Here is a 27,911-nt window from a genome sequence, read left to right on the forward strand (position 1 = left end):
ATTATCGCCCGATCTCGCTCACTAGTACAGTTTCGAAGTTACTTGAACACATCATATCCAAACACCTACTCGGCTATCTCGACCAACATGATATCCTGTATTATTGTCAGCATGGCTTTCGAAAGGGACTGTCCACGATTACCCAACTGATAGAAATAGTTCATGACCTCGCAGAAACAATAAATTCACGTGGTCAAACAGACATTATCTACCTTGTCTTTGCAAAAGCATTTGATAAAGTTTCGCACCAAAAATTGTTATATAAGATTAATGCGGTCTTTCAAAATCGAACACTCACACAATGGTTTTCTGCGTATGTATCCTCCCGTGAACAGTATGTAACTGTTAAAGGTTGTCAGTCCAGCACACTTCCCGTTGCTTCTGGTGTACCGCAAGGTAGCGTCTTAGGCCCACTCCTATTTTTGATCTTTATTAATGATTTACAAAGTAACATTGATGTTCCATTAAGACTTTTTGCAGACGACTGTGTGATGTACAATATCGTAAATACAGTTGATAATCAGATTAAATTAAATTTAAACCTGCAAAGAATAGTGAAATGGTGTAACGACTGGCAGATGGAGTTAAACTTTAAGAAGTTTGTGTTCATGTCAGTAACTAGAAAGAAAAATGTTCTTGACTACAATTGTGAAATCAACGGTTATATGCTTGAAAGAGTCGATCAGTATAAATACCTAGGCATAACATTTACATCAGATCTACGATGGAACACCCACATTGAAATTGTCATTTCCAAAGCTTTTAAAACACTATGGTACCTGCGACGCACTATGCACAGTGCTACTCCGGATGTAAAGTGCCTCGCTTACAAAACCCTAGTCAGACCGATAATCGAATATGCTAAAGTAATATGGGATCCTCACACAGCAACTAATTGTCACAAGCTTGACAGGATTCAGCGACTCGCTGTAAGGTTTATCTTTAATAAATACCGCCGGAACCACTCTCCAACAGAACTCGGCCAACAAGCCCAACTACCTATGCTAGAAACCAGAACCAGATATGAAAGACTAAAAACACTTTAGCTCATTATCAATAATTATCTCAAAATAAATAAATCAGATTACTTTGAGATCAAAACTAATGAAACATTAAGGCATCGTCATAGTAAGTTTATCCCATTACCGACTATAAAAAATAATTGTTTCAAGTTTAGTAATTTTCCCCGAACTTGTAGAGACTGGAACTCTCTTCCAGATTCTGCTGTTCGGTCGACATCATTAGCTGAATTCCTACGCCACTTAGAAAATTTCATCTATGGCACTAGCATAGGGTGATGAGATCAGATTACTGCTGTATAAGATTACTGTTCTGATTTCTGAGTGATGTATTTTTCTTTTTGTTTATGTGTGCATTTCACGGGAAGATCTTTTTTTTCCTCTTAACTAATGTATAACTATGGTTTTCAATATGTACTGTACTACTTATTTTGCTGTTCAGTTCCGTTTTTTCCACTCCTGTTATAGCCCCTAAATGAGGCTGACAGTATTAATAAATGAAGTGAAATGAAATGAAGTTCGTCTGAACAAGTGGTCAGCACAGCCTGAGCCCTCATCACGCCTCTATGGCCCGACACCACAACTCCATGATTATATCTGGCATGCAGAGCTTTCTCTCCACCCCCCCTGGCGATTTGGATTCTCCTTCCTTGGAACCAGACTTCATTGGCACTCCTGTGTGTTGTGCACCTGTCAAATGTGTGCGTGTGTGCCGTGCTGTGTTATTGAGCAAGTGTGTGTGCACATGGAGGGGAGGGAAGTCTCTTCTGCATCCTGCAAATTCCTGCTTTAGATGGCTGGTTATCAGATGCTCTAACATACAGGCATCAGCCTTTTTTTTAGTCTAGTATGCCAAGTTACCACTAATATTATTATTATTATTATTATTATTATTATTAGAATCATCACTTTGACCAGATTGATTATGTTGAAGCCAGCGTGACACATAATTCAAAATATTTCTGGAGCTTTGTGGGCTCTCTCTTCTAAAAGGAGTGCCAAAGATGTACGTCTTCTTCATGAAAATAGTGGTGTTGTCTCGAACACTGCTGATGCCTGTGCAGAACATTTCTGTTTGTTATATGGTGTGAAATATGCTTCAAGTAACCTTCCTTCTCAGTCTGGCGCAGTGTATGCTAACAGTCAATGAAAACCTCGTTTCCAAGTATATGAAGTGCCTTAAACTTTGCCTTAAACTTTCCCTTTCTTGTGGTGTTGATGGTATTTCCTCCACAGAGCTTAACCCTTTGAGACACCGTCTACACAATTGGGCACAGTAGGAGCGTGCATCACTAGCAAAAGCACTGATGAAAGTAATGGTATTTAAAATGTTTCATACATTCGAAACACTTATTATTGGAACTGTACTGCAATTTTGAATAATGTGCAGAATGTTTTAACAAAATGAGTGGGAAGGTAGACGGCTGGGTGTTGTTACTCTGTGTCAGTATGTTGTATGTAGCGGGTTCACTTTTTTCATTGTTTTTTACAATGTCGTGCAGCAGGCACAATTGTCAAGTGGCTGGATAAGTGCTCTTCAAGCTTTCCAAAACACGAAATAGTACATGTTTTCGTATTTTGTGTTCCTGTAGTGCGTTTTCGCATGGAGTTGAAATTTTGTAAACTTGACAAAACTCGCTAAACAATTGAAAATTCTTAACATTTGCTGCAGCTGTACACTTTCTACGATTCTGAGGATGCAAGAGATGTCGTGAAAGCAACTTTTCAATCAACGGGATAAAGTGGTGTCTGAAAGGGTTAAGACGTATGGAAGCATACTTGTCCCTCGTTCTCACAAGCATCTTCAATAGTTCCCTAAAGTCTAGTACCTTTTCTAGCACTCGAAAGGTAGCATGAACATTGCCATGCAAAAATTAGGTGCTAGATGTGCAGTTACTAACTGCCGACCTCTATCTATCCTCTTCAGTGCGTCAGGTGTTTGAATCTATATGGGATTCCTCGCTTTCTGTTAGTGGTAAGAGCATTTTAATAAATGAACAGCATGACTTTGTGTGCCGACATTTCAGACTGTCAACAGTGTTCACCACTGCATCGACTTACAAAAAGACATTTTTTCACTCTCAAATTGGTGCAGAAGCAATAAGTACTCTTAAATGCTTCCAACACTATGGCATTAAGTTATATGCACAAAACGCACCATGTGAAATTTTTATACACCCTACGTGATGCTCCACTTCTTAGGATCGATGAAATGAAAGATCTTGGTGTGCACTTCGACAAAATGCTAAGCTTCTCTTCACATAGCTAATTACACAAGATGCCCTTCACGCTCTTGGAATTGCATGATTTCCACTCACCTGTTGTGTTTCTCAAATTCTGCTGAGTGCCTCCAACTACTAGAGTATGCTTCAGTAGGAGGGGGGTGCAATGAGCAAATTTAATTCTGACCTCATTGAACGCATCCAGAATAAATTGATATCTATCTTAAAGCACCACTTTTGCCATTCTGGCGACCACAGTTGAGCCTTCTCAAATATACTTCAACTCGCACCTCTAGATTCAAGTCTTAGTAAATCACACCTTTTGTTCCTGTATAAGGTGCTCCATGACATTATACGTTCCTTAAAGCTTCTTGATCATATGCATTTGTTTGTGCCGCAATAGTGTACCAGGTAGCATTCCACATTCGTTGCCGGGGCTTGTTACAAGATTGTGCTAATAAGACTCGACTCCAAAACATACTTCAGAGTTCATTTCCTGTGTTTTGTGTATCTGTAGATAATCATGTAGGATTAACTCCCTTTTACTTTTCCGCGTTTCCTTTTTTTCCTATTTGTTTCTCTATCTTCCATTTTTTGTCTACTACATTCATGTTTTCTGTACATTTTGTATCACATAGTGCTCGTTAAGTGCACCTGTACAAAGGCTCTCTAGCTGTTCCTGGGCACTACAATAAAAATTTGAATGATTGGATATTATCGTAGTATAAAATTGTGCTGTTTAAGTATGTACTAGTATACTATTTCAGTGCAGTAGCTTTTGTGCAATTAAAGAAGGCATGAATTAAGAAGAGAGAGAGAAAATGATAAATGAAAGGTAGGGAGGTTAACCAGGACTGAGCCCGGTTGGCTACCCTGCACTGGGGAAAGGGAAAGGAGGACGGAAAGATTAAAAGAAGAGAAAGTCCACTGGGGATATCAGTCGGTCTTTCAGTTTGGATCATTGGCGCTGACTCAATCCGATATCTTGCAAATATCGCAGCAACGCTTTTGTGGCCTTTTGTAGCTGCGACATGCGAGGCCATGGTCCCAAGATCTAGTTCAAGGTGAACGACTTTCCATCTAGCTGATTGAGAGCTGTGCAGAGGTCTTGCATTTCATCTTCAAAAGATGGGCAGTAGCACAGTAGGTGTTCTATGGTTTCCTCGACACCGCAGGCATTGCACTCGGCGCTATCAGCCATTCCAATAAAAAATGCATATGCATTGGTGAATGCGACGCCCAAACGTAAGCGGCACAGCACTGTTTCCTCATTTCGCGGAAGACCTGGTAACAGCCGCAGTTGCATAGAGGGATCGAGGGAATGCAATCGATGTTGAGTGAATTCAGGTGTGTGCCACTTTTCCAATGTCGAAAGAGTGCGCTAGCTTGCCTAAGTGTTGGGCTGCGTCGGTCCACGATAAAGGTATAGAAATAAGGGTTGCTCCTTTGTGGGCTTTCCTAGCAGCTTCGTCAGCGAGGTCGTTGCCGGAGATACCGCAATGACCAGGCAGCCACTGAAACACGACGTCGTGTCCTTTCTTGATCATGTGATGGTGCATTTCTCGTATCTTCGACACGAGTTGTTCACATGACCCGCGACGAAGAGATGACAGAAGACATTGTAAGGCCGCCTTTGAATCGCAGAATATTGCCCACCAATTAGCCGGTTGGTTATTAATATAATCAACGGCACCTCGGAGGGCAACAAGCTCCGAACCGGTCGATGTTGTCAAGTAAGAAATCTTGAATTGGATGCTTAGTGATCATGATGGTATAACCACTGCGCTGGTGGAGCTGGTCTGAGTAGAAGAACCATCCGTATATATGTGTACTCGATCAAAGTAGAAAGTGTGCAAACAATCCAGAGCTGCTTGCTTCAAGGCCAAGGTAGGCAGGACGGTCTTCTTTCTTATCCCTGGAACCGTAAGACGCACTTGAGGTTGTTTTAAACACCAAAAAGCTGAGGTTGAACGTGCTGAGGGTGTGAAGCCAGATGGTAAGGAGGTACGATGGATGCTGACCTTGTTGGAGAAGGATGCCTGTGGTCGTCGTTCTGGCATGAATTAAGAAAGTGCAATAATATGCTATGTGCCTGATCATATGCATTGTGCTATTAATTTCTTCTGAGTTTTAATAATGGCTGGCTACTGTATGTAGTGTTGTGCAAGAAAATATTATGCCACAGCAATTATTGCGTGCCTTGCAGAACAAATTGAAGATATCTTTCTCAGTCAAAACATCATGGCAGGCTGAAAACAATAAACTGCAATTTTTCTTTTTGTGGTGACGAAGTGTGTAAATTGTGAAAATAACCAGTTTATATATTTCTCATACTATGCAAATGAGCTGCTCCCATACATTCGAATAAGTGCTTCAATAGTATGACTTGGCAAAGGGCAACGAAAGACTCCTATTAAAACCCTCTAATTCTCAAGCTTGTATTATCTGACGGCATGTCATTTCATTAATGTAAAGAAAGGCAAACTTGATATGTGGAAACCAGTTACAATATAACATGGCCCTTGCACTGTGAAAATGTTTTGTAGCAATACACTCAACGTGAAGGCCTCCGGATGCGGTGTTGATGCATCAAAACAACCTAGAATAATGGATGTGCTCCATGGGCTAGATTTGGCAGAATCAAGAATTGGGGGGAGACAACATACGAATTACATACAATTTAGCTATTCTAGTTTTTTTTTGTGAGTGCTGCAGGTGTTTCAATTCCGCTTTGCTAATTATCTCAGAACCCACTTTTTCACGTTTCTCTCATGCACCAACAAGCATAATTATAGCGGCACGGCCGCTAAACGGCACGGCACGGCCGCATAAACAGCGGCACGGCCGCACCGCTGTGAGCATGGCGCTCACGAACCACTTCATTTTTCTCGTCCAGGTCCTTGGTTCTTTGTTGCCCTACAACGTCTGCATACAGGATCACGGCCCGGCTTCGCTGCTTGATGTTCCGTTTACTGAAATCCATGGAACACAGCGGATGCGCACCCTGTCCGGCGCAGCCCTCGACGAGATGGACTGGCGGGAGAGCGCACCCTACCGCTTCACTTCTACAACTGAGATGGCAGCGATACCAACGGCGTATAAATGGAGCAACTTGTCGATCGTCGGCATTGGGCACGGCCGCACCGCTGTGAGCATGGCGCTCACGAACCACTTCATCTTTCTCGTCCAGGTCCTTGGTTCTTTGTTGCCCTACAACGTCTGCATACAGGATCACGGCCCGGCTTCGCTGCTTGATGTTCCGTTTACTGAAATGCATGGAACACAGCGGATGCGCACCCTGTCCGGCGCAGCCCTCGACGAGATGGACTGGCGGGAGAGCGCACCCTACCGCTTCACTTCTACAACTGAGATGGCAGCGATACCAACGGCGTATAAATTGAGCAACTTGTCGATCGTCGGCATTGGGCACGGCCGCACCGCTGTGAGCATGGCGCTCACGAACCACTTCATCTTTCTCGTCCAGGTGAGGAAGGATTACGGGAAATGTTTCCGTAGTAACAATGTGTTTCTTGTGGTGCTGCCGTGCCCATGGCAAATGTGTTCACTTGTTGCCGAGTATTGTGTTTCCTTAAGAAATTTATTACTCTTGTCTGGAAACATAGAAAGTAATCCTGGTCCTACTATGCAAGAAGTCATGAACGAAATACGCAAAATGGCTGCAGATCTTAATGACATTAAAAGCGAGAACAAGGCGGCTTCTGCATCCTTAGCAACCATTCACGCCAAACTGGATGGACTGTCGCACATCGAGGGTAGGGTAGGTGACGTAGAAGACAAAATTATACGATTGGAACGAACCGTGGCTAACCTAGCACGGCAGGTTGACGACCTCGAAAACAGAAGTAGGCGATCGAACCTAATCGTTTACGGAATTAAGGAAGAACAAGAGGAGACTGTCGAGCGCCTTGGAAATGAAATATGTGTGAAACTAATTCAAAATAAACTTGGTGTCACTATTTCTGGAATAGAGAGGATTCGCCGCCTTGGGGCCAAAAAAGAAAACAAGACACGTCCTGTCATTTTTAAGCTGCTTGATTCCAGAGATAAAACTAAAATATTTAAGAACTGCACCAAGCTAAAAGGTACCACCATATCAGTCAGCGAAGATTTCTCGTTAAGGGTGCGTAATATTAGGAAACAACTATGGGATAGCTGCAAGACCAATCGAGAAAATAAGGATAAAGTCAAATTGATTTTTGATAAAATTAAGGTTAATGATAACGTGTTCATTTGGGACGAAGAAAGTGGTGACAAAGTACCATTAAACAGAAAAAAGCAAAACTTTGCAAAAAACGGGAACAGCCTCACCAACAAGAAAAGCTAACTATAGTGAACATTAATTCCAGAAGCGTTGTTAACAAAACCGAAGAATTAGACGCATTTCTTCTGGAGCACTCCCCGCAAATAGTCACAATCAGTGAAACATGGCTGTCGTCACGAATTCCGAGCAGCGGTGTCTTTCCACCCGGCTATATTGTCCTGCGTAAAGATAGATGCGCCCGGGGGGGTGGTGTTGCAATTTTGGTGAGAGACGACATTCCAACGATGCCCATGCCTGACGTACATGGTATTGAAGCACTGTGGTGTAAGATTACTGTAGGTCAATCTGTATTCTTCCTAGGAACTATGTACCGGCCCCCAAACGCTGATTGCAGTGTACTTCATGCACTGGCTGATTACATGCAACGTCATCTTCAGGATACTCATAAAATTATACTCACGGGCGACTATAACCTACCCTCAATAGACTGGGCAACGCTCGACGGTGGGACTGCCGATCCGTCCTGCGCAGAAGCACTACTGGAAATTGCCTTTAACTTTAGCCTCAAGCAGATTATACATGCACCAACACGCGTAACCACGAAAACCAGCAATATATTGGACCTCACCTTCTTAAGCGACAATATTCCCGATAACGCAATATCTTGGGAAACAGTCAATGGCATTGCAGATCACAAAGCAACCATATGTTCATTAACATTACAAAACCGGCCGCGAGCGCGAAAGAAAAAGACTCAAATATACGACTGGACAAATGCCGATGACGTTAGCGTTCTTGACTTCCTAGAAGACTCTTACCCAGAATTCCTTCGGTGTTTCCACGATGGAAGCATGCCAACTGATAACCTATGGGTGCTTTTCAGGGCCAATGTTGATCACTGTCTCAGAAAATTCATTCCTAAGAAAATAAAAACCGTACGCAAAACGAACCCATGGATATCAAGAGAGATTATACATTTAAAACGCAGAATTGCAAGGCTCAGAAAACTTAGAAACAAAGGAACTTCTTTCATCAATTGTACAAGAAAGATTAGCGAACTTTCTCACGCGTTGAAGATAGCAGCGAAAACTGCTAAACAAAAGTACTTAGATGAAACCTTAAATAACTTCATTAAAAAATCCCCTCATAAATTTTGGCACTATCTCAAATCCAGGGTTCCGAAGAAGAGCAACTTATTGCCAACAGAAGCCTTAACCAAGGCTACCCAATTTAATCAATTTTTCCAATCGGTTTTCACAGTAGACAATAACACCATCCCAGACAAAATCGCACAGACAAGTGACACAGGTGAAGTACCATGTGAGCTAAATATAACGGAAGCGGGTATTCTTTCTTTATTACTTAATCTTGATATAAAAACATCCAGCGGCCCAGATAACATTCCAAATACTTTTCTCAGAAGGTACGCTGAATGGGTTTCCAAATACTTATTGCTAATTTTTACAAAATCGTTGAAAACTTCCGAGGTTCCTCATGAATGGAAAATTGCAAAAATTATTCCGATACATAAATCAGGTGACGCTACAAATCCTTCCAACTTCCGTCCTATTTCACTCACCTGTACAGCAGGGAAAATTTTTGAGCATTTAATATTAAAACACATCGTAACTTTTGTTGAAAGTCATTCTGTAATTAACCCTAACCAACATGGATTTAGGAGTGGTTTGTCTACAACAACTCAATTAATAGAGACTATTCATGACCTAGCATTAACAATTGATAAGCGAGGACAGGTAGACATAATTTTTCTAGACCTATCAAAAGCTTTTGATCGGGTATCGCATCCAAAACTAATCCATAAGCTGCAAGGAATTCTGGGACACGGTATTCTTACAAAATGGTTAAAAGAATATTTGTCAGGACGTCAACAATTCGTTCATTTCGAAGGCCAATCCTCAGACTGCGTTGAAGTTTTATCCGGTGTGCCTCAGGGCACAGTCTTAGCTCCCATTCTCTTCCTTCTTTTTATTAACGACATCGCAAATGGCATTGACGCAACGGTACGCATGTTCGCAGATGACTGCATTATTTATAAACCAATACAGACCAAGGATGATCAAGTTGTTCTGAATGACGCACTTAAAAATATAGAAAAATGGTGTCAAGACTGGCAGATGACGCTAAATGCAGAAAAAACTGTCTGCATGACAGTAACAAGAAAGAAAGAACCACTAACCTTTCCATACGAAATTCAGCAAAGAGAACTACATAGGGTAGAAGAATACAAGCATTTAGGTATAATTATTTCCTCCGATCTAAAATGGAACAAACACGTGTCATACGTGGCAACAAAATCACTCTCGGCGCTTTTTTCCTTCAAACGGTCCCTCAGATACGCTTCACCCAACACCAAACTACTCGCGTACACGTCACTCATTCGCTCCATTATAGAATACGGCGCCATATGCTGGTTTCCATACACTAACTGTGCCATAGCGAAGTTGGAGAACGTACAAAGAAAAGCAGTAAGATTCATTTATAATAAATACCGTCGTCATGATTCCCCAACAGAACTTCTACGCTTAGCCGGACTCCCAACAATTAGCGACCGTGCTAGATATCTCCGACTAAAATTCCTGTTTATCCTCCAGAGCAATGGCCTAAAAATAGACAAAAATAAGTTTTTAGTACACTCTAACGCTAGACTTTCAAGAACGAGACACAATAAACAATTTTCTGAGTATAGGTTTCACAATGACACCTTCAGATATTCATACTTCCCACAAGCTATCAGAGAATGGAATATGTTACCACAAGAAGTTGTCGATTGTACAAGCCTCGATCGTTTTTTGTCTAAGCTGTCTAACCATATCTTTGTTGCTACATGATGAAATGTGTTTTTTTACATTATGTTCTATTGTCACCATGAATGTGCATTACCTATATCGCTGTACATGAGTATGTATACAATTGTTTTTAAACCAAAGCCAAGGCCTCTTGTAAATGATTATCGTTGAACCCTGTGTGAATGATGTATCTTCCCTTTATGAATGTACCCTTTCCTGCCAAAGCCTTCGTTAAGGCTAGCAGTATGTACCAAATAAATAAAAAAAATAAATAAATATATTGACACGGATGCTTTATCTGTATCCGGTTACCGTATTTCACCGGCTAAAAAATGTTAAACGTTATCGCTCGGTGCAGGATGCGCCTGAACTATCGCAAGTTTCGCGAATGCTATCGATGGTTCGGTCTGTTGTCGACGAACATTGCTAATCTGATTGCATACGCGACACGAATTGTGTTGTAGTTTCTGGAAGGCGCGCGGGCACCAGCGAATAGGCTGTAACTTTCGACGACTGACGTGTGCAAACCGACGCGCTTGACCCGCAGATGAGATTTCCTATGATTGCCGACATTGCTCGCCGCTATCGTTGCGATTGAGCCGGTACTATTTCTTTACCGTCACCACTACGTGGCAATATTTCCAACACAGATTTTTTTCAGTTATACATTGCACGCCTAATTCTTACATAGTTGGCTGTGCAGTAAGCTACCAAAAAATGAAATGGTACAACAGTTTTTGATATATGGCATCGTCGTGCAGGTGTTTGCAAAGCGATCTTGCAGACAGACGACGCGCGTGCGCTGATGTCGATATTTTGTACACTATTGTTACTTCAAAAATAAAAACAAACTTGCGGCTGGTGTATATTCATTATTCAAACGTGTTTTTTTATATTGTCACAGTCGGTAATGTGGAAAGAACACGACGCTGATGGTGGTCTTGGAGACGATGAAGAAGTGTTTAGCAGTATCGATGCTCTACGCTTGTTGGCTCAGCCATTAAAAGCTGCCTGTAAATAGACAAACGCTTCTTCCTTCCCGTAACATCATTGGTGGAGGTGCGGGGTAAGTCAAGTTGTACAACACCGGCGGAACAGTCAATCAGAGCAGAATGGGCGGACAAAAAGTCGAGTCCAAGGATCACATTGTGAGGGCAACGTTCAAGCACACTAAACAAAACGGACGTGTGGCGACCGGCGACACTGACACGAGCAGTACACATTCCAAGCACAGCCGGAGTTCCACCAACGGCGACCTGGAGCAGTCGAGTTGAAGCAGGAGTAAGTTTTTTTTTCAAGCGCGTTCGAAGCTCCGCACTCATGATGGAAATTTGGGCTCCAGTGTCGATGAGTGCTGTAACGGGCAAACCATACACGTCCAGGTCCAGAAGGTTCCGATTAGTAGGCAGGGTCAGCAGAGGAATTTCAGGCCGGTGTTCTAGAGCAGCGTCACCTCCAGGAGCTGCCCCAGTTAGTTTCCCGTCGGAGAGCGGCCACGGTAAGCTGGGGATGGAGAGCGACGCAGCTAGGGCGAACGGGAGCGGCGACTATGTGGTGATGGCGATCGGCTTGGCGCGGTGGCTCGAGCGTTGTCAAGTGCGTCTTCAACCTCTGTGGGGAGGGATGGCGGGCGAGGATTCAGTGGGGGGCGGCGGTAGGCGGGAAAGCTTGGTCGAGAGTGGGCTGGCCAGGAACTTCGACAGTGGCGACAGATGTGGCCCACACGGCCGCAGTAAAAGCAGATGGGTCTATCGTCATGGGTGCTCCATTCGGCCGGGGTGGGATAGAACTTAGAACTCCAGCACAAGTACCCGTACACAGAATCTTACACTGACGCTTCGAAGTCGCACGCTGGCATTGCCTATGCAGCGGTCGGCCCATCGTTCTCCGAATCCAATGTTATGCACCCGGAAACTAGCATCTTCACCGCAGAGGCTTACGCAATACTGTCTGCTGCTCAACAAATCAAGAAAACAAAGCTACAGAAAGCCATTGTATTTACAGACTCCCTATCTATCGTAAAATCTCTGATGTCACTCAAGAACCTCAAGAATCCCATACTCATTATTCTATATTCACTCCTGTGCAAATTATATTCGTGTAACAAACACGTCATAGCATGTTGGGTGCCTGGGCACAGGGGCATCGAGGGCAACACGCTCGCTGATGAAATTGCCAAATCCATTACAAAAAAAGCTAGCAAGTCTTCCATAGGTATCGCACCTTCAGACCTAAAACTATTTTTGCGTAAAAACTTAGAAGGCATTGGCAACAGATGTATACCGAAACTTCCAATAAACTCCATTTAGTTAAGCCACCCGTAGGAAACTGAGCACCAATAACAAAAACATGGTGAACTGAAGTCATTTTCTGCCGCCTTAGGATAGGCCATACCTATGGCACACACTCTTATCTATTGACCGGTAGCGAAGCTCCAACCTGTTGTAAAATTGGAGAGACACTGACCATCCTCCATGTCCTGCTGGAGTGTCGGGAAGCGGAATCCCAAAGGAAAAAGCACTTCCCTCTAGCGTACCTACAGCAGACCCCTTCACACCCATGTATGTTTCTTGGTGCTGACCCGCTTTTTAAACCAAAAACAGTTTTTCACATTTTACAGGATGTTGACGCTTTACAAATACTAGGCCCACAAGTTTCTTAGCACGGCCTCTAATCAGAGGTTCTTGCTGCGAAAACAGCGCTTTATATAGCACTTGCCTCTGGGTCCTTTCACTTACGGACCTCATTGAGGCAGTAGTGCTACTGACACATATACATTTTTAGTACCTCACACTTTCATGGTATAACCTTTAGGTAAACAGCAGACCTCGCAAGCCATTGTCATTATGTTAACATGCTCATATCCTGCGTCAAGCCTTATACAGCCACACTATCTCGTCATAGACAGCCACCTTTGCTATTATTATATATGTTATTATTATATTATGTTATAGCCTTTGTTGTTATTTCTGTCACCGAGTACATAACGCATTTGCTTGGCGCTCTTTGGCCATGACTGGCCCTTGTACCACAAAACCCTATAGATCATCATCATCAACCCATTGAGGTTACCCTTGAAAGCATCGCCCACGCTTACAGGTTTTAGTAGTTTCGTTATCACAAAGTGCTGAGCTGGCTTTTCTGGCTCGCGAAACTCACACAAACTGCAAGTTACAGAGAATTTGCTGTTTATGTGATGTTGCGGGATTCCCGATCAGTCCATGCTACTTGATCAAGAGCAGTTGCAGCGGCGAGTCCAACGTTCTCTCTTGGCTCGGTTGCTTCATGGCTGCACTTACGCATTTTGCACAGAAAGCTAGCACCGTCTGTAGGGCACGGTTTTATTCACCTATGGAAGTGAAAGAAGCGCGCATGTGGATTTCTACCAAACAGCGTAATAAGCACGCCCATGCTGCTGTTTTTAGCACCCGCGCATGGATTTGTGCCAAACCACTTGTTAAGTTTATTATGCAAACTAGAAGTGAGGCGTGCAGACAGGACACAAGAGTAGAGAAGTGGACTTCACTAATTTTTTCAGATCCCTTTTGCCTACGTAATTCTCAGGCGCTAGTTCACTATTTAAGAGAGGAGAATCCGGGTGATTGTACAGCTTTTAGTATGGATATCGAAGACTTGTATTATTCCTTGCCGCATGACGGGTTGCTAAATTCCGTAAATGAGTGCATTAAAGAACAAGTGCAAGAGTCGGCTTTTATTGACAGATGCGGTGTTTCCACGGGAGCTTTTCTAGAAATTCTTTCAATGTACTTGAAGTCGACGCTGATTGGGTGGAGAGATGGCGTTTTTCTGCAGAAATCAGGCATTTGCATCGGCTCAAAGGTTGCCCCTATTCTTAGCAACATTTACCTGAGTAAGGTTGACAACTGCTTAGAGAAAGCCTTAGGTGATAGCGTTATCAAGATATTTCGTTACGTTGATGATTACCTGATTTTCTGCAATAGGGAAGAATTAGACTCGGCTGCTACCCCAGTGAGTGAGCAATTTAAACTTTATGGGGGAGGATTAAAGTTTACCAAGGAATTACCTCAGCGACGCGTAATTCAGTTTCTTGTCATTTCCTTGATCTTCGAACAAAATCACGTTTGTTGGCAGTATTCCCCAAGATCTTCGAAGCCGTTGCTAAACTTTCAATCCAAGCATTCTAAATTAGTAAAAAACGGAATCGCCATGTCGTGCCTTAAGTCTTCCCTCACAAGATCCTGCACGCACAAAATGAGCGCCAGTTTTAATGCGCAGGTCTGGCGCCTATTAGAAGCAGGTTATCCTAATGTAGCGGTGGCCACTGTAGCTGAGCGCCTAAAGAAGTGGGTTTCCAGGGGGACGGACGTAATCACAGAAAGCAGTAATCGCAAAAAAAGAGTAGTGGCTATTCCGTATATTCATTCAGTGTCGCACAGGCTTAAAAAAGTTGCTAGTAGATATGATGTTAATGTTGCTTTCACTGCTCCCAATAAGCTAGGTAAGATATGCGCTGCCGTACAGAATAAAAAGGAGCGGGTTAGAGGTAAAAAACGAACAGATATTTGTCCAGTGAAGCACAATAAGAACAACAGTTTTACAGAATGTCGTATGGGTGTGGTATATCAAATTCCCCTTAGCTGTGGCCAGTTCTACGTAGGGCAAACGGGACGGTGTATCAATCAGAGGCTAATGGAGCATAAAAGGTCGTTAACCGGTTGATCGCCTTCTGATCTTTCGCTACATTGCCGAGATTGTAACTGCAAGCCAAAGTTAGATGAATGCGCGATACTGTACAGGCATAAGAATGAAGATACGTGTCTTATGGTAGAGGCATGGCATATCTATAATGGTGGAAGTGCGTGCGTGAGTCAGCCTTCGATTACTTTACATAAGGAAGAGATTAAGTGTCTTAACAGTTATCTCTCACGTAGACCAGCACGTGTACCCGATTGACACGTGGTGTTACCATTCCTGAGCATGCGCAGATGAGTTTTGTGTCTTCTTTCATTTTTCGCCTCAGTGCTCCCTTCAGTTGATAGTCGGCGTTCGTGTTGTCCACTTCTCTACTCTTGTGTCCTGTCTGCACGCCTCACTTCTAGTTTGCATAATGAATCCTTACCAACTAGCTCAGCTTTCTGTCGTTCTACACTTGTTAAGCATCCACATGTATCTTTTGGTAGACGCGGACGTTGTTTCCTGCAAAACCACAAGTTATGCATGCACATGGTGCTTTTGGCAGAGCGCGCACGTGGATTTCTGCCAAACGACGTGCTAAGCACGCCCATGCTTCTCTTTTTAGCACCCGCGCATGAATTTGTGCCAAAGCACTTGTTAAGCATGCACATGCATCTTTTGGCAGACGCGGACGTTGTTGTCTGCAAAACCACAAGTGATGCGCGCACATGGTTCTTTTGGCAGAGCGCGCACGTGGATTTCAACCAAACGACGTGCTAAGCGCGTCCATGCTGCTCTTTTTAGCACTCGCACGTGGATTTGTGGCAAACCACTTGTTAAGCATGCACATGCATCTTTTGGTGGATGCGGACATTGTTTTCTGCAAAAGCATAAGTTATGCATGCACATGGTGCTTTCGGCAAAGGGCGCACGTGGATATCTACCAAACGACGTGCTAAGCACGCCCATGCTGCTCTTTTTAGCACCCGGGCATGGATTTGTGCCAAACCACTTGTTAAGCGTGCACATGCATCTTTTGGTAGACGCGGACGTTGTTTTCTGCAAAACCACAAGTTATGCATGCGCATGGTGCTTTTGGCAGAGCGCGCCCGTGGATTTCTACCAAACGACGTGCTAAGCACGCCCATGCTGCTCTTTTTAACACCCGCGCATGAATTTTTACCAAACCACTTGTTAAGCATGCACATGCATCTTTTGGTAGACGCGTTAGTTGTTTTCGGAAAAACCACAAGATATGCATGCACATGGTGCTTTTGGCAGAGCGCGCACGTGAATTTCGACCAAACGACGTGGTAAGCATGCCCATGCTGCTCTATTTAGCACCCGCGCATGGACTTGTGCCAAACCACTTGTTAAGCATGCACATGCATCTTTTGGAAGATGCGGACGTTGTTTCCTGCAAAACCGCAAGTGATGCGCGCACATGGTGCTTTTGGCAGAGCGCGCACGTGCATTTCTACCAAACGACGTGCTAAGCACGCCCATGCTGCTCTATTTAGCACTCGCACATGGATTTGTGGCAAACCACTTGTTAAGCATGCACATGCACCTTTTGGTAGACGCGGACATTGTTTTCTGCGAAAACATAAGTTATGCATGCACATGGTGCTTTTGGCAGAGGGCGCACGTGCATATCTATCAAACGACGTGCTAAGCACGCCCATGCTGCTCTTTTTTGCACCCGGGTATGGATTTGTGCCAAACCCATTATTAAGCGTGCACATCCATCTTTTGGTAGACGTTGACGTTGTTGTCTGCAAAACCACAAGTTATGCATGCGCATGGCGCTTTTGGCAGAGCGCGCCCGTGGATTTCTACCAAACGACGTGCTAAGCACGCCCATGCTGCTATTTTTAGCACCCGCGCATGGATTTGTGCCAAACCACATGTTAAGCATGCACATGTCTCTTTTGGCAGACGCGGACGTTGTTTTCTGCAAAACCACAAGTTATGCATGCACATGGTGCTTTTGGCAGGGCGCGCACGGGGATTTCTACCAAAGAACGTGCTAAGCACGCCCATGCTGCTCTTTTTAGCACCCGCGCATGGATTTGTGCCAAACCATTTGTTAAGCATGCACATGCCTCTTTTGGTAGAGGCGGACGTTGTTTACTGCAAAACCACTAGTGGTGTGTGCACATGGTGCTTTTGCAGCGCGCACGTGGATTTCTACCAAACGACGTGCTAAGCATGCCCATGCTGCTCTTTTTAGCACCCGCGCATGGATTTTTGCCAAACCACTTGTTAAGCACGCACATGCATCTTTTGGTAGACGCGGACGTTGTTGTCTGCAAAAACACAAGTTGAGCATGCACATGGTGCTTTCGGCAAAGGGCGCCCGTGGATTTCTACCAAACGACGTGCTAAGCACGCCCATGCTGCTCTTCTTAGCACCAGCGCACGAATTTTTGCCAAACCACTTGTTCAGCATGCAAATGCATTTTTTGGTAGACACGGAAGTTGTTTTCGGAAAAACCACAAGTTATGCATGCACATGGTGCTTTTGGCAGAGCGCGCACGTGGATTTCTACCAAACGACGTGGCAAGCATGCCCATGCTGCTCTATTTAGCACCCGCACATGGACTTGGGCCAAACCACTTGTTAAGTATGCACATGCATGTTTTGGTAGACGCGGACGTTGTTTCCTGCAAAACCACAAGTGATGCGCGCACATGGTGCTTTTGGCAGAGCGCGTACGTGGATTTCTACCAAACGACGTGCTAAGCACGCCCATGCTGCTCTTTTTAGCACTCGCACATAGTTTTGTGGCAAACCACTTATTAGGCGTGCACATGCATCTTTTGGTAGACGCGGACATTGTTTTCTGCAAAAAGACAAGTTATGCATGGACATGGTGCTTTTGGCAGAGGGCGCACGTGGATATCTACCAAACGACGTGCTAAGCACGCGCATGCTGCTCTTTTTAGCACCCGGGCTTGGATTTGTGCCAAACCACTTGTTAAGCGTGCACATGCATCTTTTGGTAGACGCGGACGTTGTTTCCTGCAAAACCACAAGTGATGCGCACCCATGGTGCTTTTGGCAGAGCGCGCACGTGGATTTCTACCAAACGACGTGCTAAGCACGCCCATGCTGCTCTTTTTAGCACTCGCACATGGATTTGTGGCAAACTACTTCTTAAGCATGCACATGCATCTTTTGGTAGAGGCGGACATTATTCTCTGCAAAAACACAAGTTATGCATGCACATGGTGCTTTCGGCAAAGGGCGCACGTGGATATCTACCAAACGACATGCTAAGCACGCCCATGGTGCTCTTTTTAGCACCCGGGAAGGATTTGTGCCAAACCACTTGTTAAGCATGCACATGCATCTTTTGGTAGACGCGGACGTTGTTTTCTGCAAAACCGCATGCATGCGCATGGTGCTTTTGGCAGAGCGCGCCCGTGGATTTCTACCAAACGACGTACTAAGCACGCCCATGCTGCTCTTTCTAGCACCAGCGCACGAATTTTCGCCAAACCACTTGTTCAGCATGAAAATGCATCTTTTGGTAGACAAGGAAGTTGTTTTCGGAAAAACCACAAGTTATGCGCGCACATGGTGCTTTTGGAAGAGCGCGCACGTGGATTTCTACCAAACGATGTGCTAAGCACGCCCATGCTGCTCTTTTTAGCACTCGCACATAGTTTTGTGGCAAACCACTTGTTAAGCATGCACATGCATCTTTTGGTAGACGCGGACATTGTTTTCTGCAAAAACACAAGTTATGCATGCACATGGTGCTTTTGGTAGAGGGCGCACGTGGATATCTACCAAACGACGTGCTAAGCACGCCCATGCTGCTCTTTTCAGCACCCGCGCATGGATTTGTGCCAAACCACTTGTTTAGAATGCACATGCATCTTTTGGTAGACACGGACTTTGTTTTCTGCAAAACCACATGTTATGCATACACACGGTGCTTTTGGCAGAGCGCGCACGTGGATTTCTACGAAACAATGTCCTAAGCACGCCCATGCTGCTCTTTGTAGCACCCGCGCATGGATTTGTGCCAAACCACTTGTTAAGAATGCACATGCATCTTTTAGTAGACGCGGAAATTGTTTTCTACTAAACCACAAGTGATGCGCACACATGGTGCTTTTGGCAGAGCGCGCACGTGGATTTCTACCAAACGACATGCTAAGCACGCCCATGGTGCTGTTTTTAGCGCTCGCACATGGATTTGTGGCAAACCACTTGTTAAGCATGCACATGCATCTTTTGGTAGACGCGGACATTGTTTTCTGCAAAAACACAAGTTACGCATGCACATGGTGCTTTTGGCAGAGGGCGCACGTGGATATCTACCAGTCGACGTGCTAAGCACGCCCATGCTGCTCTTTTTAGCACCCGGGCAAGGATTTGTTCCAAACCACTTGTTAAGCGTGCACATGCATCTTTTGGTAGACGCGGACGTTGTTTTCTGCAAAACCACAAGGTATGCATGCGCATGGTGCTTTTAGCAGAGCGCACCCGTGGATTTCTACCAAACGACGTGCTAAGCACGCCCATGCTGCTCTTTTTAGCACCCGCGCATGGACTTGTGCAAAACCACTTGTTAAGCATGCACATGCATCTTTTGGTAGACGCGGACGTTGTTTCCTGCAAAACCACAAGTGATGCGTGCACATGGTGCTTTTGGCAGAGCGCGCACGTGGATTTCTACCAGACGACGTGCTAAGCATGCCCATGCTGCTCTTTTTAGCACCCGCGCATCGATTTGTGCCAAACCACTTGCTAAACATGCACATGCATCTTTTGGTAGAAGCGGACGTTGTTTTCGGAAAAAGCACAAGTTATGCATGCACATGGTACTTTAGGCAGAGCGCTCACGTGGATTTCTCCGAAACGACGTGGTAAGCACGCCCATGCTGCTCTTTTTAGCACCAGCGCATGAATTTTTGCCAAACCACTTGTTAAGCATGCTCATGCATCTTTTGGTAGACGCGTAAGTTGTTTTTGGAAAAACCACAAGTTATGCATGTACATGGTGATTTTGGCAGAGCGCGCACGTGGATTTCTACCAAACGACGTGCTAAGCACGCCCATGCTGCTCTTTTTTGCACTCGCACATGGATTTGTGGCAAACCACTTGTTAAGCATGCACATGCATCTTTTGGTAGATGCGCACATTGTTGTCTGAAAAACACATGTTATGCATTCACATGGTGCTTTTGGCAGAGCGCGCACGTGGATTTCTACCAAACGACGTGCTAAGCACGGGCATGCCGCTCTTTGTAGCACCCGCGCATGGATTTGTGCCAAACCACTTGTTAAGAATGCACATGCATCTTTTGGTAGACGCGGAAATTGCTTTCTACTAAACCACAAGTGATGCGCACACATGGTGCTTTTGGCAGAGCGCGCACGTGGATTTCTACCAAACGACGTGCTCAGCACGCCCATGGTGCTCTTTTTAGCACTCGCACATGGATTTGTGGCAAACCACTTGTTAAGCATGCACATGCATCTTTTGGTAGACGCGGACATTGTTTTCTGCAAAAACACAAGTCACGCATGCACATGGTGCTTTTGGCAGAGGGCGCACGTGGATATCTACCAAACGACATGCTAAGCACGCCCATGGTGCTCTTTTTAGCACCCGGGAAGGATTTGTGCCAAACCACTTGTTAAGCATGCACATGCATCTTTTGGTAGACGCGGACGTTGTTTTCTGCAACACCGCATGCATGCGCATGGTGCTTTTGGCAGAGCGCGCCCGTGGATTTCTACCAAACGACGGGCTAAACACGCCAATGCTGCTCTTTTTAGCACCCGCGTATGGACTTGGGCCAAACCACTTGTTAAGCATGCAGATGCATCTTTTGGTAGACGCGGACGTTGTTTCCTGCAAAACCACAAGCGATGCGCGCACATGGTGCTTTTGGCAGAGCGCGCACGTGGATTTCTACCAAACGACGTGCTAAGCACGCCCATGCTGCTCTTTTTAGCACTCGCACATAGTTTTGTGGCAAACCACTTGTTAAGCATGCACATGCATCTTTTGGTAGACGCGGACATTGCTTTCTGCAAAAAGACAAGTTATGCATGCACATGGTGCTTTTGGCAGAGGGCGCACGTGGATATCTACCAAACGACGTGCTAAGCACGCCCATGCAGCTCTTTTTGGTACCCGGGCTCGGAGTTGTGCCAAACCACTTGTTAAGCGTGCGCAAGCATCTTTTAAAAGATGCGTACGTTGTTTCCTGCAAAACCACACGTGATGCGCGCACATGGTGCTTTTGGCAGAGCGCGCACGTGGATTTCTACCAAACGACGTGCTAAGCACGCCCATGCTGCTCTTTTTAGCACTCGCACATGGATTTGTGGCAAACCACTTGTTAAGCATGCGCATGCATCTTTTGGTAGATGCGGACATGGTTTTCTGCAAAAACACAAGTTATGCATGCCCATGGTGCTTTCGGCAAAGGGCGCACGTGGATATCTACCAAACGACGTGGTAAGCACGCCCATGCTGCTCTTTTTAGCACCAGCGCATGAATTTTTGCCAAACCACTTGTTAAGCGTGCTCATGCATCTTTTGGTAGACGCGTAAGTTGTTTTTGGAAAAACCACAAGTTATGCATGCACATGGTGATTTTGGCAGAGCGCGCACGTGGATTTCTACCAAACGACGTGCTAAGCACGCCCATGCTGCTCTTTTTCGCACTCGCACATGGATTTGTGGAAAACCACTTGTTAAGCATGCACATGCACCTTTTGGTAGATGCGCACATGGTTTTCTGCAAAAACACAAGTTATGCATGCACATGGTGCTTTCGGCAAAGGGCGCCCGTGGATTTCTACCAAACTACGTGCTAAGCACGCCCATGCTGCTCTTTTTAGTACCAGCGCACGAATTATCACCAAACCACTTGTTCAGCATGCAAATGCATTTTTTGGTAGACACGGAAGCTGTTTTCGGAAAAACCACAAGTTATGCATGCACATGGTGCTTTTGGCAGAGCACGCACGTGGATTTCTACCAAACGACGTGGCAAGCATGCCCATGCTGCTCTATTTAGCACCCACGCATGGATTTGTGCCAAAGCACTTGTTAAGCATACACATGCATCTTTTGGAAGTCGCGGACATTGTTGTCTGAAAAACACATGTTATGCATTCACATGGTGCTTTTGGCAGAGCGCGCACGTGGATTTCTACCAAAAGACGTGCTAAGCACGGGCATGCTGCTCTTTGTAGCACCCGCGCATGGATTTGTGCCAAACCACTTCTTAAGAATGCACATGCATCTTTTGGTAGATGCTGAAATTGCTTTCTACTAAACCGCAAGTGATGCGCACACATGGTGCTTTTGGCAGAGCGCGCACGTGGATTTCTACCAAACGAAGTGCTCAGCACGCCCATGGTGCTATTTTTAGCACTCGCACATGGATTTGTGGCAAACCACTTGTTAAGCATGCACATGCATCTTTTGGCAGACGCGGACATTGTTTTCTGCAAAAACACAAGTCACGCATGCACATGGTGCTTTTGGCAGAGGGCGCACGTGGATATCTACCAAACGACATGCTAAGCACGCCCATGGTGCTCTTTTTAGCACCCGGGAAGGATTTGTGCCAAACCACTTGTTAAGCGTGCACATGCATCTTTGGTAGACGCGGACGTTGTTTTCTGCAAAACCACAAGGTATGCATGCGCATGGTGCTTTTGGCAGAGCGCGCCCGTGGATTTCTACCAAACGACGTGCTCAGCACGCCCATGCTGCTCTTTCTAGCACCAGCGCACGAATTTTCGCCAAACCACTTGTTCAGCATGAAAATGCATCTTTTGGTAGACAAGGAAGTTGTTTTCGGAAAAACCACAAGTTATGCGCGCACATGGTGCTTTTGGAAGAGCGCGCACGTGGATTTCTACCAAACGATGTGCTAAGCACGCCCATGCTGCTCTTTTTAGCACTCGCACATAGTTTTGTGGCAAACCACTTGTTAAGCATGCACATGCATCTTTTGGTAGACGCGGACATTGTTGTCTGCAAAAACACATGTTATGCATGCACATGGTGCTTTTGGCAGAGCGCGCACGTGGATTTCTACCAAACGACGTGCTAAGCACGGGCATGCTGCTCTTTGTAGCACCCGCGCATGGATTTGTGCCAAACCACTTGTTTAGAATGCACATGCATCTTTTGGTAGACACGGACTTTGTTTTCTGCAAAACCACATGGTATGCATACACATGGTGCTTTTGGCAGAGCGCGCACGTGGATTTCTACCAAACGACGTGCTAAGCACACCCATGCTGCTCTTTTTAGCACTCGCACATAGTTTTGTGGCAAACCACTTGTTAAGCATGCACATGCATCTTTTGGTAGACGCGGACATTGTTTTGTGCAAAAACACAAGGTATGAATGCACATGGTGCTTTTGGCAGATTGCGCACGTGGATATTTAACAAACGACGTGCTAAGCACGCCCATGCTGCTCTTTTTAGCACCCGGGCTTGGATTTGTGCCAACCCACTTGTTAAGCGTGCACATGCATCTTTTAAAAGATGCGGACGTTGTTTCCTGCAAAACCACAAGTGATGCGGGCACATGGTGCTTTTGGCAGAGCGCGCACGTGGATTTCTACCTAACGACGTGCCAAGCACGCCCATGCTGCTCTTTTTAGCACTCGCACATGGATTTGTGGCAAAGCACTTGTTAAGCATGCACATGCATCTTTTGGTAGTTGCGGACATTGTTTTCTGCAAAAACACAAGTTATGCATGCACATGGTGCTTTCGGAAAGGGCGCACGTGGATAGCTACCAAACGATGCGCTAAGCACGCCCATGCTCCACTTTTTAGCACCCGGGCATGGATTTGTGCCAAACCACTTGGTAAGCGTGCACATGCATCTTTTGGTAGACGCGGACGTTGTTTTCTGCAAAACCACACGATATGCATGCAAATGGTGCTTTTGGCAGAACTCGCACGTGGATTTCTACCAAACGACGTGAAAAGCATGCCGATGCTGCTCTTTTTAGCACCCGCACATGGATTTGAGCCAAAACGCGTTTTAAGCGCGCACATGCATCTTTTGGTAGACGCGGATGCAGTTTTCTGCAAAACCACATGATATGCATGCAAATGGTGCTTTTGGCAGAACTCGCACGTGGATTTCTACCAAACGACCTGAAAAGCATGCCGATGCTGCTCTTTTTAGCACCCGCACATGGATTTCTGCCAAAACGCGTTTTAAGCAAGCACATGCATCTTTTGGTAGACGCGGACGCAGTTTTCTGTAAAAGCACACGATATGCATGCAAATGGTGCTTTTGGCAGAACGCGCACGTGGATTTCTACCAAACGACGTGAAAAGCATGCCGATGCTGCTCTTTTTAGCACCCGCACATAGATTTGTGCCGAAACGCGTTTTAAGCATGCACATGCATCTTTTGGTAGACGCGGACGCAGTTTTCTGCAAAACCACACGATATGAATGCAAATGGTGCTTTTGGCAGAACGCGCACGTGGATTTCTACCAAACAACGTGAAAAGCATGCCGATGCTGCTATTTTTAGCACCGGTACTTGGATTTGTACCAAAACGCGTTTTAAGCATGCACACGCATCTTTTGGTAGACGCGGAAGCAGTTTTCTGCAAAACCACACGATATGCATGCAAATGGTGCTTTTGGCAGAACGCGCACGTGGATTTCTACCAAACGACGTGAAAAGCATGCCGATGCTGCTCTTTTTAGCACCCGCACATAGATTTGTGCCAAAACGCGTTTTAAGCATGCACATGCATCTTTTGGTAGACGCGGACGCAGTTTTCTGTAAAACCACACTATATGCATGCAAATGGTGCTTTTGGCAGAACGCGCACGTGGATTTCTACCAAACGACGTGAAAAGCATGCCGATGCTGCTCTTTTTAGCACCCGCACATAGATTTGTGCCAAAACGCGTTTTAAGCATGCACATGCATCCTTTGGTAGACGCGGACGCAGTTTTCTGCAAAACCACACGATATGCATGCAAATGGTGCTTCTGGCAGAACGCGCACGTGGATTTCTACCAAACAACGTGAAAAGCATGCCGATGCTGCTCTTTTTAGCACCCGCACTTGGATTAGTACCAAACCACATGTTAAGAATGTACATGCATCTTTTGGTAGACGCGGAAATTGTTTTCTACTAAACCACAAGTGATGCGCCCACATGGTGCTTTTGGCAGAGTGCGCACGTGGATTTCTACCAAACGACGTGCTAAACACGCCCATGCTGCTCTTTTTAGCAATCGCACATGGATTTGTGGTAAACCACTTGTTAAGCATGCACATGCATCTTTTGGTAGACGCGGACATTGTTTTCTGCCAAAACACAAGTTACGCATGCACATGGTGCTTTTGGCAGAGGGCGCGCGTGGATATCTACCAAACGATGTGCTAAGCACGCCCATGCTGCTCTTTTTAGCACCCGGGCATGGATTTGTGCCAAACCACTTGTTAAGCGTGCACATGCTTCTTTTGGTAGACGCGGACGTTGTTTTCTGCAAAACCACAAGTTATGCATGCGCATGGTGCTTTTGGCAGAGCGCGCCCGTGGATTTCTACCAAATGACGTGCTAAGCACGCCGATGCTGCTCTTTTTAGCACCAGCGCACGAATTTTTGCAAAACCACTTGTTAAGCATGCAAATGCATCTTTTGGTAGACGCGGAAGTTGTTTTCGGAAAAACCACAAGTTATCCATGCACATGGTGCTTTTGGCAGAGCGCGCACGTGGATTTCTACCAAATGACGTGGCAAGCATGCCCATGCTTCTCTATTTAGCACCCGCGCATGGATTTGTGCAAAAGCACTTGTAAAGCATACACATGCTTTTTTGGAGGTCGCGGACATTATTGTCTGTAAAAACACATGTTATGCATGCACATGGTGCTTTTGGCAAAGCGCGCACGTGGATTTCTACCAAAGAATGTCCTAAGCACGCCCATGCTGCTCTTTGTAGCACCCGCGCATGGATTCGTGCCAAACCACTTGTTAAGAATGCACATGCATCTTTTGGTAGACGCGGAAATTTTTCTACTAAACCACAACTGATGCGCACACATGGTGCTTTTGGCAGAGCGCGCACGTGGATTTCTACCAAACGACGTGCTAAGCACGCCCATGCTGCTCTCTTTAGCACTCGCACATGGATTTGTGGCAAACCACTTGTTAAGCATGCACATGCATCTTTTGGTAGATGTGGACATTGTTTTCTGCAAAAACACAAGTTATGCATGGACATGGTGCTTTCGGCAATGGGCGCACGTGGATATCTACGAAACGATGTGCGAAGCACGCCCGTGCTGCTCTTTTTAGCACCCGGGCATGGATTTGTGCCAAACCACTTGTTAAGCGCGAACATGCATCTTTTGGTATACGCGGACGTTGTTTTCTGCAAAACCACAAGTTATGCATGCGCATGGTGCTTTTGGCAGAGCGCGCCCGTGGATTTCTACCAAACGACGTGCTAAGCACGCCCATGCTGCTCTTTTTAGCACCCGCGCATGAATTTTTGCCAAAAGGGGGCGTGGAACCGGCGAGACGGCGGTGACCCTTACAAGTTTTCTACTGCTCACGCAGGTGTTTACGGCGAACTTTTCCCTGGCGGTCCTTCCTCACGGATTACCCTTCGACGACGTATGCCTGGAATTGTTCGACAGCGGTTCTTCGTCTTCGACAGATTTGTTCGAGGCCTTCAAGCTACAACAGTGTCCAGCTGGTGACGAATTTGGACATTTTCCGTTTCCGAGCTGGCAACATTGCGAAGAGGGCGTTGACGCTGTCAAGTGTCAGCTACAAAAGCAGCGGAGCAGCACTGTGACGATGGGGCGTGGAACCGGCGAGATGGCGGTGACCCTTACAAGTTTTCTACTGCTCACACAGGTGTTTACGGCGAACTTTTCCCTGGCGGTCCTTCCTCACGGATTACCCTTCGACGACGTATGCCTGGAATTGTTCGACAGCGGTTCTTCGTCTTCGACAGATTTGTTCGAAGCCTTCAAGCTACAACAGTGTCCAGCTGGTGACGAATTTGGACATTTTCCGTTTCCGAGCTGGCAACATTGCGAAGAGGGCGTTGACGCTGTCAAGTGTCAGCTACAAAAGCAGCGGAGCAGCACTGTGACGATGGGGCGTGGAACCGGCGAGATGGCGGTGACCCTTACAAGTTTTCTACTGCTCACGCAGGTTGGCTCTTTTTGCTCTTTGAAAGCGTCTCGCTTTATTTTGCCGGTTCCACCCCAACTGCTTTATCTCACTTTTTCCTGTCGGAGACGCGGTTCTGTGGTGTCGAATCGTGTGCATGTCAAGCGGCACTTTTCACTTTTTCGTAGCCCGGCATTTTATCTACTTATTTTACTGCTTTGTGGCGGAGATATTGAGTGTAACCCAGGTCCGTCAACTGCTGAACAAATCCAAGAACTGTTAAAGGGTCAAGGTGCAATACTTTCCAAGTTATCGCAGCTCACCGCAGACGTTACTGACGTTAAAGCTCGCCTTCTTTCGTTGGAAACTAAGCTAGCAAAGATCGACACAATTGAAAAAACCTTGGCTAACGTTGAAGATCAGCAGCGACAAGATCATGATGCTTTGGCAGGCATGATTAAAAAATTGGACGACTTGGAAAATCGTGGGAGGCGCAATAATTTGCTTTTTTATGGCTTGGCAGATTCTAATGCCAATGAGACGGCAGCCCAGTCTGAGGAACTCATAATAAGTCTGTGCACTGCGAAGCTTGAATTGCCTTCGTTAGCTATTGAACGTGCGCATAGGCTGGGTAAATTCTGCGCAGGAAAAAATCGGCCCGTCATTGTTTGTTTCAATTCTTTTAAAGACCGCCAAGCCGTGCTTGCAAAAGCATTCAAGCTCAAGGGATCGAGCGTTGCTATATCTGAAGACTT

At 45.6% G+C, this 27,911-nt stretch overlaps 1 protein-coding gene across 1 annotated transcript in view; it reads left to right on the forward strand.

The window, feature by feature from the left end:
• Positions 1-6,101: 6,101 nt before the first annotated feature.
• The window catches only part of LOC139057796 (uncharacterized), a gene marked incomplete at its 3' end in the record, with an annotated part of 38,907 nt that continues 17,097 nt past the window's right edge, over positions 6,102-27,911 (forward strand). The window contains exons 1-2 of the mRNA XM_070536552.1: positions 6,102-6,725; positions 26,593-27,198. Coding sequence (XP_070392653.1) covers positions 6,102-6,725; positions 26,593-27,198 — 1,230 coding nt within the window. The remainder of the gene's footprint in view (positions 6,726-26,592; positions 27,199-27,911) is intronic.

The sequence above is a fragment of the Dermacentor albipictus genome, chromosome 3, assembly GCF_038994185.2.
Source record: "Dermacentor albipictus isolate Rhodes 1998 colony chromosome 3, USDA_Dalb.pri_finalv2, whole genome shotgun sequence".
Lineage (NCBI taxonomy): Eukaryota > Metazoa > Arthropoda > Arachnida > Ixodida > Ixodidae > Dermacentor > Dermacentor albipictus.